At 37.2% G+C, this 19,068-nt stretch overlaps 1 protein-coding gene across 2 annotated transcripts in view; it reads left to right on the forward strand.

Moving 5' to 3' along the window:
- Window positions 1-19,068, forward strand: part of LOC127949061 (phospholipid-transporting ATPase ABCA1) — a 32,834-nt gene that overhangs the window by 872 nt on the left and 12,894 nt on the right. For both annotated transcript variants that reach the window (XM_052546006.1, XM_052546008.1), the window contains exons 2-23: window positions 856-955; window positions 1,547-1,640; window positions 2,391-2,532; window positions 2,623-2,741; window positions 5,530-5,651; window positions 7,177-7,368; window positions 8,424-8,513; window positions 11,888-12,131; window positions 12,226-12,365; window positions 12,533-12,649; window positions 13,638-13,832; window positions 14,216-14,421; window positions 14,508-14,684; window positions 15,747-15,969; window positions 16,050-16,271; window positions 16,980-17,184; window positions 17,273-17,386; window positions 17,550-17,721; window positions 17,807-17,938; window positions 18,052-18,191; window positions 18,592-18,729; window positions 18,810-19,042. In XM_052546006.1, the coding sequence (XP_052401966.1) occupies window positions 890-955; window positions 1,547-1,640; window positions 2,391-2,532; window positions 2,623-2,741; window positions 5,530-5,651; window positions 7,177-7,368; window positions 8,424-8,513; window positions 11,888-12,131; window positions 12,226-12,365; window positions 12,533-12,649; window positions 13,638-13,832; window positions 14,216-14,421; window positions 14,508-14,684; window positions 15,747-15,969; window positions 16,050-16,271; window positions 16,980-17,184; window positions 17,273-17,386; window positions 17,550-17,721; window positions 17,807-17,938; window positions 18,052-18,191; window positions 18,592-18,729; window positions 18,810-19,042 (3,483 nt within the window). In that variant the 5' untranslated portion in view covers window positions 856-889. The remainder of the gene's footprint in view (window positions 1-855; window positions 956-1,546; window positions 1,641-2,390; window positions 2,533-2,622; window positions 2,742-5,529; window positions 5,652-7,176; window positions 7,369-8,423; window positions 8,514-11,887; window positions 12,132-12,225; window positions 12,366-12,532; window positions 12,650-13,637; window positions 13,833-14,215; window positions 14,422-14,507; window positions 14,685-15,746; window positions 15,970-16,049; window positions 16,272-16,979; window positions 17,185-17,272; window positions 17,387-17,549; window positions 17,722-17,806; window positions 17,939-18,051; window positions 18,192-18,591; window positions 18,730-18,809; window positions 19,043-19,068) is intronic.

Below are 19,068 nucleotides of genomic sequence, written 5' to 3' on the forward strand. Positions count from 1 at the left end.
TAGAGGTAGGCTAATTCGTGGCAAAGATTGTGTAGGCTATAGTAAACAAATGTATGGGGGACTCTTCTTTTCATGTCTTTCTAGGACAAATTTGAAGTCAGTCTTGACGCACAGGTTTATTTTTCGTGTTTTAAGTGCACAGTAAGCCTAAAATAAACTGATCTTTGATGTATGTGCAAGAAATGATAGAGAAGGCTACTACGCGAGAGAAGCGATATGATGAAGAAAATGGTAAACAAGACGAAAAATAAAGAAAATGGAAACGTCCGCAAGGGACGCTCTTTTTAATGTTGTGTATGAACAGCAAAAGCATGAGTATCAGATTACCTAGCAGAGTGACATATCTGCATAAACTGTACAAAAATGACAAAGGCAAAAAACATTGGCTGCTAATGAATGCACAGAGACTTTATGGTTCAGCGACAAATAAATAAAATGAGAAATATTTTACAGTTCAAAGCATATCCACATTTCCACCCACTCCTTATAGTCTCCTCTACAAGATAAGTTGAATGGTTTGAATATACTATATCAATGCCAAAACATTGTGTTTAAAATAATATTTTACCTTGCTATATTAAATCACCTCCAAGCCAAAATCTGTATGTAGTCATTGTTACACTACTTAATTATCTGCCTTAATTATATAAAATACACAAGAAAATCTGCTGAAATGTTAATGGGAAATTCTCACCATCCATTCAGTGTTTACTCATCCAAATGTCTTGTTTACTGAATTGCAACACTGTATATTATAAAGTCCCATCTGGATAAAGGTGGCATGGGATAACTGATCAAGCGACTGTCTGATCAAAAACAGCTTGCCATCATTAGCTTTATCTTTTTGTCTTGCAGAGAGGAGCCGCGGACAGTTGGGATCCGTGGCAAGATGGCTGTCTCCACTCAGTTGGGTTTGCTGTTGTGGAAGAACTTCACTTACCGACGGAGACAAACTGTAAGTTCATATCACATGCATCGAGCAACTGAGCAATCAGTCATATACCAAAAATAGCAATGTAAACAAAAATGCAACAAAATGAATGCCTTTTATGGAGTCGCCAGGCTCCTTTTATTATTTCGGTGGCGACATCTAAAGCAATGAATAAATGCATAAATAAAAAGACCAGTTGCTTAGGATTTGTGATCATTCAGTGTGTTTTATTGTGAAGTGATTTTAATATATATTTTTTTCACTTACCATACTCAATGTAAAATGATAGCAAACCAAACAGAGTTCTGTTTTGATCAGCCTTTGCTTAAAGCAACAATGTCCTTTAAGTGAAAGTACTTCAAAAAGCTGATGATGACAGAAAACACGCTCTTGGCATTGAACATATGAACAGCAGGTTTAGCAACAGGAAAGCCATTAACCGTCACGATAAACTGGATTTTCTGGACTTCGCTAGAATAGTTAATTCAGGATATGTGAGAAGCAGATATGTTGTGCTTTTGAGTTCAGATTCAAGTTCATAAGGGAGGAACCAAAACAATTCAGGATGATGAACAACTGCGTACACACACAAATATACACACTTTCTTTTTCCAGATTCAGCTGCTGATCGAGATCATATGGCCACTCTTCATCTTTTTCATCTTGATATCTGTCAGACTCCACTATCCTCCATTCGAGCAACATGAATGTAAGTGACCTAAGATGGTTTTTCCCCAAAACACAAGCATAAAATGAATGCAAATGTGATTTTAGCTTAGTTTAGATAGTGTCTTTCTTGCCCCAAGAGTTCAATATAAATCTGATTACATTAGAATAATAAAACACCCGTTGGTCTGGTTTATATAATTTTGATTGTATTTTTCTAAAGCCTATTTTTGCAAAATGTTTGCACTAAAAAAGATCCTGAATGCATTGTGTCACCACATCTTACTTAAATCAAGCGTCAATATTTGCTCCTCTTTGGAAATCACACAGTCAACAGGGGAGGTCAAGGACAGCAAAACAGCTCCAAGAACAGCATGACATTTTACATATATCACAAGATCTCTGAAACCCAGTTTTCTGGCTGCGTGTCAGTTCCTGTACTTTGAACTGACATAACTAAATGTTAACTATTTTTGATTTAGTTCAAAATGAGAAAATGAGGACAGCCGAATAGGAAAAAGAAAACAGTATTACAGTAAAAACATACGCTCTTCAAACAGGCAGAATCTATTTAAGGGAAAGAATTTCTCCAAGGATGTTTCCAGGAATTGTGTGTGCAACCTGTCGTTTTGATGTGTAAAATGCATGACATTTGCCTAATTATTCTCCAAATAAAATAAACTTCATTTCATTACATTAAATGCATTGATTGCTGAAATGTGGTTGCAATGGGCATTTCTTTTGTTGAAGATTTAATATCACACATTTATTCTAAATCTGATTCCTTTTCCAGGCCACTTTCCCAACAAGGCCATGCCCTCTGCAGGGACTTTACCATGGGTACAGGGCATCATCTGCAATGCCAACAACCCCTGCTTTCGCTACCCCACCCCTGGAGAGACCCCCGGGGTGGTGGGCAACTTCAATGACTCCATGTGTGTATTTCAGGTTTTGGGTCTGCATTCGATTTTACAGACTATATATGGAAGTTTCCCTCATATATGTTTCACTTTCATCATTTACAGCATCTCCCGACTGTTCACCGATGCCAAGAAAATTCTCCTCTACAGCCAACAGGACAAGAGCTTTGACGGTTTTAAAGGACTGGTCCGGGCCTTGAGAAAACTGCAGAGAAACACTGAAGGTACGTCACCTTCAAACACCTTCAGTATCTTCAACATACGCTATAGTTCAAACGTTTTGGAATGAAGACTTTTAGGCTGCATTAACTTAATCATTAATAATGTGAAATATTATTATAAATGGAAAGAACTGATCTCTACTTGAATATATGGTAAAATATAATTTATTATTGAATTTTCTCCAGTCTTTGTTGTCACATGATTCTTCAGAAATCATTCAAAAATGCTGATCCAGAGCTCAATAAACATTTCTTTTTTATTATCAACATTAAAAACATTGGCACTGCTTGGAAGACCTGTGTTGATGAATTTAAAAGAACAACATTTGTTTGAAAAAGAAATCTTTTGGGAATGTGATGAAAGGCTTTGAATCTTTGCTGATAAGAAATCTTATTAACCCCAAACCTTTGAACTGTAGTGTGTGTAACTTTAGGTTTGATACTTTTAGTGAATGTTGCGCTAAAAGTAATAAAAGGATCATTTATGGTCTCATTAATGAACCAGAATCAATACATGGAATTAGAATCTCTAGGGTTCCCTTCATTTATGTTGAGATTCATGTCTTTTTTGAGTAATATGCATTAAAAGGTCATACGTTCTTCTCTTGGTTTCAGTTTCTAAAGTCACTCTACTACTTTAGCAATGTTTACTCTCACATTGGTCTCGGTTTAACTAGTTGGTTCAGTGTGCAATTAAGTTAATAAGCCTCAGTGTATTCAATAAAAGACAAACACAGGGGGGTTTGTCTGTCTTGTCTGTTTCCTGTCTGATAATCAGATTAGGTCTGGTTCCTCATTTGAGATGCAGTGTTGAAGGTCAAATAGGAAACATACTGTATTAGTTATTTTTTGACTGTTGAAGACTACAAAAGCAGTCATTAGTATCTGCTCATCTTTTTCTCTTGCCTAGAAGATTTTCATTATAGCATTATATATAGATCTATGACTAGGATCTTTTAGATACATTGCTATGCAGTTGGCAGGTGGTTGCATTACTGCCTGAATAAATCTGTATTATATTTTGGTCTTTAGATCCTTTTTTGATAACCTCAAGGACCACTTGCAGAAGTGTTTCTTGCAAAAACCACTAACAGTCACAATACACTTGTTTATAAATGGATAACTTTGTGACATTTATTGAGACAGACAGCTCAGCGTAATGGTTGCTGAAAGAGGCTTGAGGGAGTTGCATGTACTCACAGTAGACAGCATTTAATTAATGTTCCCGGAGGGGCTGCTGTTGGCACCTGGGGCTTGAGGAAAAGGATGCTGGCTTTGTCCACATGGATTAGAAAGCCTCAAAAGTCACAATGTTAAACATGTTCATTTCATCCCACAGAGATGCTTACGATTCATATGTGTTAATGCACATACTGTATGAGGAGGGGCTTGTGTCATGAAACTGATGATTGCATTGATGCAAAAAAAAAAAAAAGAGTCTGTTGCAAATGAGATGTCTTTGATATCCTAATTGTTACTTCTTGAAGAGAAATGCATTTAATGGAGATTTGATGTGATTCTGATCTAAATATTTGTGAGATTTGTCTTCAGAGGAAAAGTGTTAGTAATCCTACGTGTCTCAATGAGTTTCGTAAAAGTTTCACATGATCTGAGCTATATTTTGAGCTTTTCTTTTATAGCCCTATACTCTTTTTTTATTGCCAACTATGGTTCCATGTAGAATTTTGAACATCCATGGAACCTTTCCATTCTATATAGTGGAAAATGTTCTTTGCATTGTTCTTTTAAGAAGGTTCTTTTATGGAATCCCTGTGAAAACCTCTTTTTCAAGCGTGTATGTTTGCAGATGGATTTATGGGTGTTTGCACAAATTCTGTACTCTGCGTCCTCTGAAATCTTGCATAACTCATTTCCCAAAATCATCCTGAATAGTTAAACAACAATAAGTGTTCTCTGGTGGTTTCAGAGAAGCGGCCGGGGAATGACCTGTGTTAACCCCAGAGGAAAGAGACTGACTCAAACCAGTTCATACCGATAACTCTTCTGGAATGTTCTGACACACAACACAAAGAGCTTTGTGAGGAACTCTGCTGTAGTTGCTTTCTGGTGTTTGTTGTTCCTCCGTCCTTTCCCATGGACATCTTGCATGATGAACTCAGAATTGAGAGCTAAATGAGCAATTCTCTCATGACTACAGCAGTTACCGAACACGATAGTTCAGCTGCATTACCTCACTCGCTCTATCATTGAGTTAGGAATTGCGATGGAGTCATACTTATCACAATGTTCTGAACGACACCCTTTGTTAAAAATAATATTATTCATGGTGGAATTGTGAATCACTGCTGATGAGTTCAATTAAAATCAAAATTTGACCTGTGCTACTCAGCATTATTCTGACATGGTGCTATCAAGTACATATATTATATAAATTGCTTGTATAATTTATGTATATATATTTAAATAATAACTTACAATTTATATTATTTCTAGGTAATGTAATTATGTATGTAAATACAATATTTATTATAATATTAATATTATTAATAATATTTATTATTATTTATATAACATGTATTTATTTGTCAGCAGTATTCTGATGTGATGTTATCAAACTCAAAAATTTTAATTAGTAGTTATATACACAATTTATACATATTTACATAAATTCTAGTATTATAGATCCTATATACTTTATAGTATTATATATATATATATATATATATAGTACTATTTATTAGTGTATTTAAATTATTATAAAAACAATATACATATGGTATTTCATGTTTATATCTTTAGTCTTAAAGTTTTTTTTTTTTTTTTCTCCTAGGGTTCAAGCTGAAGGACTTCCTCCGTGATAATGAAACGTTGTCTGAGTTTCTTGAGAATAATGCTAGCCTGCCCCAGCATGCTGTGAGACAGATAGTGGAGGCTAACGTCAACTTGGAGAAGGTAAATCAACTGCACAACACCAGCTGTTTAAAAACCTTTGAACGACCTAATCATCAGACATCAGGAACTTTTTATTTCCTAAATGTATGTTGTTTGCCCTCCCGGTGTTGTGTTTAATTACCTTCACACATGTATAGACAGCACTTAAAATATTCCACACACCATCTGGCATAGTCATTAAATTGCAGCGCGTCATCTATCTTGGGACCGTTATGTAATGCACTGGTTCGTGCAGATATGAAGAGATCTGTTTTTCAAAGCCCTGTACATGCACCCGTGTGCTCTCACATGTGGATGACCTTGGTGTGGAGGGGTGTGAGATTGGGATGCTGAGGATGATGCACGTGCTGCTGTGTGCTGGGGCGGAGTCACATGACTGTTGCAGAACCACAGCTACAGGACAATTCCTGGAAAACTGACACAGGCCGACCGATTCCCAGCAAGATAGAGACAGCTTTTGTAACACTTCAGTTCAGTTGATTGAAAATATGCCCAGCATTTCATTCTTCACATAGCATAAGTCTTAAAATAGATCCATCCCATGTTGCACAGATAAAACCAAAAACAATGGCTCCAAAAAATATTTGGATACATAAGCTGCAATGATTCATATCCTCTAACATTTGGCTACCAGAAAGTGTTAAAATAGTTTTAATCTTAATAATGAAAATCATATCTATTGTTGTATAATTTAAGTGATACGTTTTTTCTATTCTCTTAAACTTTAAAAATGATATGTTAAGATAAGATTTTGATTCAATAAAAATTATACTTTAATTTAGCAAGGACCAATTCAGTTGATCAAAAGTGACACTAAAGACAATTTTCTTCAACATTGATATAAATGTTTAAAGAAGAATGATTTCTGAAGGATCGTGTGACACTGAAAATGCTGAAAATTCAGCTTTGCATTACTGGGATACTGATTTTACAACATGTTCACATAGAAACACTATTTTAAAAGGCAATAATATTTCACAACATTGCTGCTTTTCATTTATTTATTGCATTTTTGAACCACATAGTATATGCATATATTATGTGCATATAAGAAAGTAGTCTTAAGTGTTTTCCAAATTAGCCTTAACATCCTGTTCATAGTCTCTGAGTGAGTAACGGAGCTGATAGAGAGTCACGATCTTATAAATAACGTACAGAACAAGCCTTCTGTTTTTTGGACAGGCTGTGTTTTTAACCTATCTTTTAGGCAAAGGCTGTCCATTGTCTTGTTCACAAAAGTAAGAGCCTGTAATTACATGGTCACGTAATGTTCTTTCAAGCAATCATTTGCACCCATTCTCTGGAGATCTTCAGGCTTAAATGCATCATGTGAATATAAGATCCTGATTGAGAGTCTCACAAATGTGATTGACTTGTATTTAATAGTCACATGGCATTTATAGCTCAGATGATTGGCTTAAAAAGTGCCCATCAAACAAAGATGGTAGCTTCCAGGTTTTGTACTTGAGAATATGATTGCAGAGAGTTTGTTTAGTTGGTTTCATCTGCTATTTGTGATCCACAGGTTCTTATTAAAGGCTTCGGTGTTCATCTCAGAGACCTGTGCAATACCACCTCTCTGGAGGATTTCGTGACTATAGCCGATAAGAACGTGTCTCAGCTGACGCAAAACATCATCTGTCAGTCGTCTGCTGAATGGCTGAATAACGCAGAGAGCCACTTCCTGTCCAACCTGGACTTCCTGAAGCCAATACGGGTAAGTAAATACAAGTGTTAAATAACAAATCCCTTCCATAGGACTTCATTATTAACCAACATTACAGGAACTAGAATACAAGAATGAAAATGACCATGTTAATGATTGCTTTTGAAGATGTGTTTTATGTCCCTTATATTTCACATAGAAGTTGCTTACTGGACTATAATAATGCAATAAAGGCTACGATAAACAAAGGAATCCACCAGTTCAGTAAACCAATTACCCACGAACTAGGACTAAGTGTCTATTTTTGTATTTTAGACCCAGTGAACTCTGCAATCTTCAAGCATAACAGAATAACATTGTGGTCACATAATGGTCACTTTTACATAATATGTTTTTGCCAGTCAGAATAATTATTTCAGCATATTTGTGCATGAAAAGGGAACGGTGATGGCCATCAGCCAGGAGTCTTCACATATTGATGTCTTTGTGTATGTTCGCTTTAGACTCAATGCTTTCTTTGTCTTTGAGTAATGAGATTTCAAGATGCCAGGTCACTGCTATCTTTGCGCGGCGATTAAGTTACGAAAGCAAGGGGACATTGAGGGCTTTGACATTTTTTCCTGAATCACAACGTTATAGTCCACTACACAGTGTATGTGGCTTGCATGCATTAACATTGCCTCACTAGCAGCTCACGACTTAAAAAGATGCTTAATGCATGTTAACGCGAATGTGTATCCTCCTACATTGTGAAAGATGTTTGTCATTTTCACAGCTAAAGTAAAAACCTGATAATTGGTTAAACTGTAAGCTACCAATTGTTTATACAAGACTTGTTCATGTCGTATGGACAGAAACTTACAATGTACTGTAATTCATCATGTTGCTTTACTGAATTGCTACTGTCATATTAACATTATATTATGTTTATAAATGATAAAGTATACAGTATTTTTGTCACAGTATTTCTACAATGAGTTTCTGGCAACAACAGTTGCTATTTTTGCAGTAAATTTCTCAGCATAATTTTGACAGTAAAATGTGTAATTCAATATGATTACTTTGATTAGCTAATAATGTTGTTTTTTTATATTTTGGTCATGCAGAAAGATGTCAAGTCTGACCCGAAGATTTTCCAAGATGTGTCTATAGCAACAGACAGTCTTCTGGAGAGTTTGGGAGCGTTAGCGGTGGAGGTAAGAGCCCCGGAAATATCTCTAACGCTGCTTTTAGGGACTGAACTGGACACCACCAGAGTGAAGGGTTTCATTCCCACCCCCATCTTCCCAAATCTCATTATCCCGTATTAGACCAGTGGATCCGGCTAATCAGAAAAAAACAGATTCATTAAAATGCAGTAAGCATCAATGACTGTTTAACGACTGTTTTTTGATGTGCAATGTTGCATTATGCTAGTCCTGAAAAAGTTAATATTTTGTGCTTTGGTCTACCGAGTCATTAAGATGTTTTGCCCCAACATTCTTAAAAAGAAAGGATCTTTAATGATGGTTCCATGAAGAACTTAAACAAATCCATGGAATCTTTCATTCCACAAAAGATTCTTTATAGATTCTATAAATGATTCAAATGTTCTTCACATTAATAATAATAATAATAAAAAGGTTCTTTTAAAAATGTTCACTGAAAGGTTCTTTGGGTTTCACACCAAACTTTTTTTTGCTTAAAGAGACAGACAGTTCTGTTAATAGCTATTTCGGTTAGCATCCCACACGTCTGTGTCCCTTAAACCACAGAGCTGACGCTTGACATTTCAGCCGTACACTCAGTGTTGCCGCTCGCATGTATTTGGTGTCCAAACCTGGGTGTTAAGTGAGTTAGCAGCAGTAGTTCGGCCCATCATAAGACTCCCAGTTCCCGTCAGCGCTGGGCAAAAAGTGCAGAGCTCGGCAAATGTGTAAGTTACTTGCTCTAGAAATGAAACAGGGACACACTTCTGTTTCCACATCATCTCACAGGGCATTTGGTTCATGGGGAATGTGCCTCACAAGCAATCTCTTCCCGGTTTTATCTCTTGAAGCAGAAACAGAAATCGAGTCGACGCCAACCCTGCCCTGACCGGCTTTAGTTCCTCTTTGTTCTCACATAAGCGTTGCAGACATGCGAGCTGAACTCCAGTAACCCTCGCTAAAGCCAGCGGCAGAGAGGTTACTCCAGGACGTGCTTTATTCTTGTTTGCATGTCTGTGTGGCCTCCAGGGCTTCCTCAGACACCTCATGATAGCTTACAGTGAGACAGCTATAACAATAGATCTCTTCTGTGACTAGCAGTCGCGTGTGCGAGACAGGGAACAGATGAATCCTTTCCTAATGAGACCCCTGGATGATGTGGGCAAACTCATCTCATTCTTCTAGCAAAAATGCACATTCACTTTGGATTAAAGGACGGATATACTGCAGTAATGTTTACTTTTGCAGATTTGAACTAGTTTTTTTATATTTATTTCCATTTTCATTTTAATATTAGTTAAAGTTTTAGTATTTTTTATATTCCGTTTTTTCTATGAAACGTATTTGTTCTATTTGGGGTTTTTTGTAGTACTTATAGCTAAACTGCATTATATATATATATATATATATATATATATATATATATATATATATATATATATTTCAGTTAACATTTAATTTATCTCAAATAATGTAATATAATATTATTTGATAAAATAATATAACAAATATTATATAAATATGTATAGTTAAATATAAATACAATACAATTATAATATAATTTTTAATCGTGTGAATCCTAGGCTATGTTCATTCCCTGTTGAAGTGAATGTACATTTGTGGTTAAGTGAATTAACCGGGCAGTAAAACTCTTTGTTTGCTTCTCAGATGTGTTGATGGTGATTTTGGAAATTGCACATGACATAAGTGTTTACAGCCCTGTGAATCATATTGACTCATCTTTTACAAACCTGTCCGACTATAACCCGCTCTCACAAATGCTTATGTAACACCACGTAAAGCCATGCTTTTATCTCATAAAATGGAAACGCTTTCGTTATCATCGTGCCATAATTCTCATTGCTTTTTCAGCGTGCATCCATTAATCCAGCATGCATGCACTTTTTCAGCGTGCATCCATTAATGTGCTGGAAATGTTAGAAAGTAGGATATCTTTTGTGCTCTTGAGGTCTCTTTCGGTTTCATCAGGAGAACGACCGATAGTAACCTCGTCCTCAGCAGGTATCACAGCAGCGCCTCTGTTCTTGCTGTCGGGCGAGCGACATAAGATACGGTTTATCATAAACTCCCTTTCTCTCCACGCTGAGGATTACCCCGGAGACACTTATATTCGTCGTCTATTTTTATACTTTTGCTCGGTTTTTCTCTCAGTACTTAAAAATAATTAACCATCAGCTGACTGAAATTGAAATCGTTATTCAGTGAAAGTGAATGAGAAGTTCCTTGTTCCTTTAGAAACCGTGAAATATGTGCACATTTCTCTTTTCGTGTTTCACATTAAAACAGCAGTATATAGCATGATAATGATGAGGAAATAATGACATAATAAAAATGACTGCACAATACAAACATCCAGGAGCAATAAGCATGCTTCTGTATTATTACTATTGTCAGTAACACCCTTCAGCTGACAGTGACAACACTTCATAAGAGTACACCCTCTGACACATAGAGGTATGATGAGGTTTAATGTCCCAGATGCAGGCAGGCACGTGACACTCAGGTCACTTCTGAACAAGACTGTGTTTTGAAATGAATATTAGTCTCTCTCTTTCCTGAAGCATCTGTAACAAAGCATGACGTAATTTAAGAGAACTGAATAAACACAGTCCAAGGTGCTGCGGTGTTAACGTTTGCTTTTCTCAGCGTCAGACAAACAGTTTTAAGCAATTCTTTAGCATGAGCAAACGTTTTGTGACGTTCGACCATCACGCAGTTCTTCAATCATCCGTGTCTCTTTGACGTCATTTATTTATTCTTTTGTTTTAAATATGTAAGATTCAGACCAATTAGGTTCTGGAAATGCACAAATCTCTGTAAATAAAAAGGTATTTCATGATATTTCAGTCCGAAATTAAAAATTGTATTCAGCAAAGATTATATATATCAAATTATATTGATTGAAGGTGACAGTAAAAACCTTTAGAATGTCACAAAAAAAATCTATTTCTCATAAATGCTGTTCTTCTGAACTTTCTATTTATCAAAGGAACTTGAAAAAAACTACTGTGTTCAACATTGATACTAATAATAAATTTTTTTTTCTTTAGCATTAAATCAGTATTTTAGTATGATTTCTGAAGGATCATGTGACACTGAAGACTGGCGTAAAATGATGCTGAAAATTCACCTTTGCGTCGCAGGAATAAATACATTTTAAAATCAATTCTAATAGAAAACAGTTATTTTAAATTGTAATGATATTTCACAATATTACAGTTGTTACTGTGTTTTAATGAAATAAACCTTGGTGAGCAGATGGGACATTAAAAAACAGTATCAGCGGCAGACTTTTGAATGGTTGTTTATATAAAGTCTTCTGAAATGTAAGGACTTTTTGACTCTTTTTTTCTGACTCTCAGCTTGTGAGTATGAAGAGCTGGCGGGACATGCGCAATGAGATCCAGTACCTGACGGGCAACAGCTCGCAGTCCCCCAACCACATGTACCAGGCCGTGTCCCGCATCGTCTGCGGTCACCCGGAGGGCGGAGGCCTGAAGATCAAGTCCCTCAACTGGTACGAGGACAACAACTACAAGGCCCTGTTCGGAAACTACGGCAATGACAGCGACAGCGAGCCCGTTTCCGTCTACGACAACTCCTCCAGTAAGAGAAGCCGTGTTGCTCTTTCTTCCATGGTTTGCAAATACTGAATATTTCACGTACCCTGCTAAACTGAGGAAAAAACTTGTTTCTTTAGCGCCCTACTGCAACAGCATGATGAAGGGCCTGGAGTCGAGTCCCATATCCCGCATGATCTGGAGAGCTCTGAAGCCGCTGCTCATGGGGAAGATCCTGTACACCCCAGACACCCCTGCCACCCAGAGGATCATTCAAGAGGTCAGCAGACACTAATGAGACAAACCAATGCTTAGTGTTGACCACATTCACATTCTGTATTATTACTGTTTTTAATATTTTATTCTAATAGTAAAGTACACATTGCATATTTTATATGTCTTTCTGAATCTAGAGGAGCATCCTAACTGTGTCTCTGTTTGTCTCAGGTCAATAAGACGTTTCAGGAGCTCGGTGTGCTCAGGGACCTCGGTGGCATGTGGGAAGAGATGAGACCCAAAGTATGGAACTTCATGGAGAGTAGTGAGGAAATGGACCTCGTTCGGGTGCGTCTCACACACACACACACACACACACACACACCTGTCTGAACACAGATAACCTTCCTGAAACAAAAGACACTGTTCCTGTTAGTCGCCTCTGAGCACATGACCGTGCTGCGAGAAGCTCCAGTGGTGAACATCACACTGCCATCTTTTGGAAAAGAGCCATACTGCATTTTAACCTCACTACTGAACTCACATGGCACACAACGTGTGGCGCTCTGCAGGACGCACACTTATTGCTGGAGATCTCCATATCCTTGGAGATTTCTCAGGACCAGTTTGTAGCTAAACGAATGAAAAAGTGAGCTGCATTAGGTGTTTTGTTGTTATAGGCACAAAAACTCGCTGTCACATTGCTATGTGCATGACTTTAATGCAAGGTCCTGCTTGCAAGCAAGCAATTAAGTAGATAAATAATTAACATTTGATAAAAACAAATATAAATTGGATTCATTTTTATTAAACTGTTATTCATTTAATTACTGATGCACTAATTTACAGTACTGCACAATAGCCTAATGAAATGCTTTATAAAATATAATATAATAAATATGTAATAAATGTTAGACTTTATAGAAAAAAAACTTTGTTTACCTTAAAAATATCTTCCAAATATTTTAGATATTTTTATAGTATTATTATTATTATTATTTACATTTACCTTTATATTTGCAGTTATTTATAGTACCATAAATAAATAAATGAAAATTTGATAACAATAAATATTTAGATAAATAATGCATCTAAAAGGTTAATAAGTATGGAAAAATTAAATAATTTAACTTAATATAAAATAAGTATTTTCCAAATAATATTTTAGACATCTTTATAATATTACTTTTCACAGTGTAAAGTTTACATGTATAAATGTGTAAAGAAATACATGTCTACATATATTGATGCGCTAATTTATACTACCAGAAGCCATTTGTCTTGTATGGCCACATAATATTTCAGGAATGAATTGAATGCTATTTCTCCTAAACAGACACTCCTCCAGAACAACGCTAGCGCTCGCTTCTTTAACGCCAAGCTGAGCGGGACGAACTGGCGTGTGGAGGACGTGTCCAGCTTTCTGTCCAAAGCTTCAGAGGACACGCGTCCCCATGGTTCAGCGTACACATGGAGGGAAGTGTTCAACGAGACGGATCAGGCCATCCAGACCATCTCACGGTTCATGGAGGTATGCATGCATACACACTCGTCTTCATCAGATCTGACTGGTTTGTTCAGTATAATTGACTTGACTGATAATGCCACTGATTTCACTGCTAATCAATTAAACGGATCTAGAAAAACTGAATCTGTGTTTTCAGTTCATGTCTTACTTTTCTCGGTCACTGTGTTGCTCTGTTGAATAAAGAAACACTTCTCAGTTTAAATCAATTATGCTGCAAACCACCAAAGCAGGTCAAGCCAGTCCAAAGTTAGCCGAACGGACTGATTATTTCATTAAATACTCGTGTTAACTGGCCCGGATTTGTTCGATTGCCAGAATTGCATCATTCGGTCAGCCTGTCCCCGACTTCTGTCCAATAAACTGTTTATTTTCATTCTCCCCTGAAGTGTGTGAACTTGGATAAGCTGGAGCCGGTGGCTAATGAGGAGCGTTTGGTAAACAAGTCCATGCATCTACTGGATGACCGCAAGTTTTGGGCGGGGATAGTGTTTCCTGACATGCAGGCCAACACATCTGACCTGCCGCCCAACGTCAATTACAAGATCCGCATGGACATCGATAACGTGGAGCGCACCAACAAGATCAAGGACGGGTAGGAGACATGCGTTTCTGATTATGGAGGAAATGGAGGGGTTTGAACTGAAGCCTTTGAGAGCTGATAGTTGTGTTTCGCTCTAGATATTGGGATCCCGGTCCTCGAGCGGACCCGTTTGAAGACCTGCGGTACATCTGGGGTGGCTTCTCCTACCTGCAGGACGTGATTGAACACGGGATCATACGAGCTCTGACCGGCAGCAAGGAGAAAACGGGCGTTTACATCCAGCAGATGCCGTATCCCTGCTATGTGGATGACATGTAAGAAACAGCATTCCTCAGCCTTTAAATTGAGCTTGAAATTAACTCTGAAACTCGGGTTTCATTCACAGTTTCATGCAAAAACAAATCAGTAACAATTAGGCTCTGTGCTGCATTGTCTTGAAAGGGTTTCCGGTCTCTTAGAGGCCACAGGTTCCCAAGTATGATCGTCTTCATGTAAGAGACTGACCCCCATCCTAATATCCTCAGCTGTATTTATTCACCTATATTTCAATTTAAAATGTGAAAAGTTATAAATGTGTTTGTTTAGTTATTTTTTCCTACTCTACTTTCTACTTTATTTAATTACTTTTTTTTTGTATCTAATTTGTCTCATTTTATTTTATTATTTATCTTAATCAAATTGCTGTTATTATTTGCTTATTTCAATTTAAAATTGTATACATTTTGTATTAATTTTAAATATTTGACATTTACTTTAATTTTTTTGTTCGTTTGTTTATTTAAAACTCGTTTATATTAATATAAATCTAATTTGTGTTGTTAGTTTATTTTTTTATTCTAATCAAATAGTTTATTTCATTTGTTTATCCATTTTTAATGCATTTAAAAATCTAAATCTATTTAATGTATTTTTAATACATTAAATATCTATTTAATGTACTTTACTTTTATTTATTTGTTTGAAACTAAATATGTATATTTTTATTCTCTTTACTATAAAATGTATTTATGTATTTATTTATTTAAATTTAATTATTTATTTATTTTGATCTATTTTGAAAATTATCTTTTTTAAATAATTTATTGAGTCATTCATTAATTTCACCCCTATACATTTGATTTCAGTAGAGTTAGGATGTTGCCAAGCTATTATAATGTGATATTATAATAAACATTAAAACACAGATGTTGGGTGTAACTGCCAATTACTAACTATACTGAGCTTGTTTCAGTGCATTGTGAGATTAAGATGTTGCTGATTATGCCCTAAACTGTATCTTAGCTGATATCTTTTGAAACACATGTGCTCTTGCATCGAAACAGCCGTTGATTATCTTCATGCTGAAGGTGTTACCCATGCTGTCTGCTCTGCCCTAGTTTCCTGCGGGTAATGAGCCGCTCCATGCCTCTGTTCATGACTCTGGCCTGGATGTACTCGGTGGCCATCATCATCAAGGGTGTGGTGTACGAGAAGGAAGCCCGGCTCAAGGAGACCATGAGGATTATGGGTCTGGATAATGGTATATTGTGGCTGAGCTGGTTCATCAGTAGTCTGATCCCACTGCTCATCAGCGCCGCCCTGCTGGTGCTCATCCTGAAGGTGCGCATTGTCTAGGACCGACATAAAAATATAACCCTAACAACTATTTAACATGATTTTGCTTGTCATGTCTTGCTCAGATGGGGAATCTGCTGCCGTACAGTGATCCTGGTGTAGTCTACTTGTTCCTGGCCTCGTTTGCGGTGGTGACCATCATGCAGTGTTTCTTGATCAGCACGCTGTTCTCCCGCGCTAACCTCGCCGCGGCCTGCGGGGGCATCATATACTTCACCCTCTACCTTCCCTATGTGCTGTGCGTGGCCTGGCAGGATTACGTCGGCTTTGGTGCCAAACTAGTAGTGGTGAGTGTAGATGTTATTTCTTAAATGTCATCTGCTTTGCCTTTTGCGATACCCAGCGCCATGGGTTTTCAACATTTTAGAATAAAAAAAGTTTATACTGTGAACAACTTGTATTGTAATTGTAATTGTAATTGTAAGATGTTTACATTACTGTAGATACTAGAAGTACTAATGATTAAACAAATATTTATTTATACATTTTTTAACATTTATTTTAAATTAATTTTTTATTCATTTATTTCAAATTAATTTTTTATTCATTTATTTCAAACTAATATTTATATGTTTATTGCATATTTTAATATAATTTATTTAATGTATTATTTATTATTATTTTTATTATTATATATTATTGTTTTATTTTAATCTCATTTTATTAATGTTTATTTCAGTATCATTTTTATGTATTTTTTAAGTATTTATTTACTTTTTTATTATTATTAACAATTTTATAAAAATTCTACAGTATACACATTTTATTGAGTTCATCCAAATTATTTTTGGTTTAGTTTTTATACATTTATTATCACATTTTTATTCATTTATTTTCATCTAATTGTTTATTTTTATTATTTTAATCAATTTCTATTCTTTATTTTCATCTTATTTTTTATTGTTCACTTGTATTCCATTTTCTACACCCCTGACCTCTGCAGTTTATGGGTGTTTCCTGTCGTGTATTGAACGCCTCTGTCCATCTTTCCTCAGAGCCTCTTGTCCCCGGTGGCGTTCGGCTTCGGCTGTGAGTACTTTGCTCTTTTCGAGGAGCAGGGTGTGGGCATCCAGTGGAGTAACCTGCTCTCCAGCCCCATGCAGGAGGACAGCTACAGTCTCACCACATCCATCTCGCTCATGCTCTTCGATTCGCTGCTCTACGCCGTCATGACCTGGTACATTGAAGCTGTGTTTCCAGGTACGTGGCTATTTGAAGAGATGTACTTTCAAGACATTGACAGCTTGGGGAAGTTTCTCATGGTTTCTAAAAACGTCACATTTGGCAGGTCAATACGGCATCCCACGACCCTGGTACTTCCCCTTCACCAAGTCATACTGGTGCGGAGAGAAATGTGGGGGGATTACATCAGCACCGACCAACAAGAAAGAAAATGCTGAAGGTAGAGAAACCAAAAACTAAAATGTATATATACATATATCTTAACATTCCAGAATGCTCTTATATACACTAACGTTTTCAGGATTGAGACAAATAAAATTGATTGACATGAAAAATCTAAATACTGCATGCAAAGACTGAAGAAAGTTTGATCTGTGTTCTAGCTGTGTGCATTGAAGAAGAACCGGCTCACCTGGATCCAGGTGTTTACATCGAGAACCTGGTGAAGGTTTACAGCAACGGCAAACTAGCAGTGGACGATTTGACTCTGGGTTTTTATGAGGGTCAGATCACCTCCTTCCTGGGTCACAACGGTGCTGGGAAAACCACAACCATGTACGACAACTCGGATCCTTTTATATCTGACGTTAATAATGTGATGATGTAAATAAGATAAGCTCGATATTTCTTGTTTCCTTAGGTCTATCCTCACTGGCCTGTTTCCTCCCACCTCGGGCACCGCTTACATCCAGGGCAAAGACATCCGCACCGATCTGAACACTATACGCCAAAACCTGGGCGTCTGTCCGCAGCATAACGTCCTATTTAGCATGTACGCTACATCAAAAACTGATTTTAATAGCTCAGGTTTTTTGTATGCAACACAAAATAATAAATAATAAGCAGCTTTAAGTTTTAGACAATGTTCTTGTTCATGTGTTTCAGGCTCACCGTGGAGGAGCACATCTGGTTTTATGCAAGTCTGAAGGGTTTGTCTGAGGAGAAGGTGAAGTCGGAGATGGAGCAGATCGTGATGGACCTCGGCCTGCCTCATAAACGCAAATCTCGCACCAGCCAGCTCTCAGGTACGGAAAGTAGACTGTGTAACGGCAGAGAGTTTGCTGGAACATTTATACGATTTGTTATTTTTTAGGCTCATAAAAGCTGCATTTATTTGATAGAAAAAAACAGTAAAACTATAACTGTACTGTAGTATAAAAGTACTCATATAATGTCACTATTATTACACCCCTGGACGTAATGTTTATGTATTATGTTTGGCGTATGTAAATTAAATTGTTGCTATGTTTTGTATAGTTTTGTTTCTCTTCGTTTCCTTCTCATTCCTCCATGCGGGTTCATATCCCGGACGAGCCCCCGATTTGTTTCGTCCTTCTTTATAAACAAATTGGAGGCTCGTAGCACTAGGGAGGACGTTACATTATGATGAAACTGTAACAGAGCTAAGTGTTATTGTCCTTATAGGAGGAATGCAGAGGAAGTTATCAGTAGCGCTGGCGTTTGTTGGAGGGTCAAAGGTCGTGATTCTGGATGAGCCCACAGCTGGAGTTGATCCTTACGCTCGCCGGGGCATCTGGGACCTGCTGCTCAAGTATCGCCAAGGTAGGCAGATTCTGTTTTAGCAAACACTGTCGTGTTGATCTTCCTGAAACGTCCATTAAGTCGTGTGGTTTTACCTTCAGGACGCACCATCATCCTGTCCACCCACCACATGGACGAAGCCGATATCCTGGGGGATCGCATTGCCATCATCTCCCACGGGAAGCTGTGTTGTGTGGGCTCCTCTCTGTTCCTCAAGACCCAGCTGGGGACGGGATATTACCTGACGCTGGTGAAGAAGGACTTCGATCTCTCGGTCAGCTCCTGCCGCACCTCCAGCAGCACCGTCTCCTACTCCAAAGCAAGCCTTAAGAAGGTATTTGGCTATTAGAGAATCTCCAT

Source organism: Carassius gibelio, chromosome B1 (assembly GCF_023724105.1).
Source record: "Carassius gibelio isolate Cgi1373 ecotype wild population from Czech Republic chromosome B1, carGib1.2-hapl.c, whole genome shotgun sequence".
Taxonomy (NCBI): domain Eukaryota; kingdom Metazoa; phylum Chordata; class Actinopteri; order Cypriniformes; family Cyprinidae; genus Carassius; species Carassius gibelio.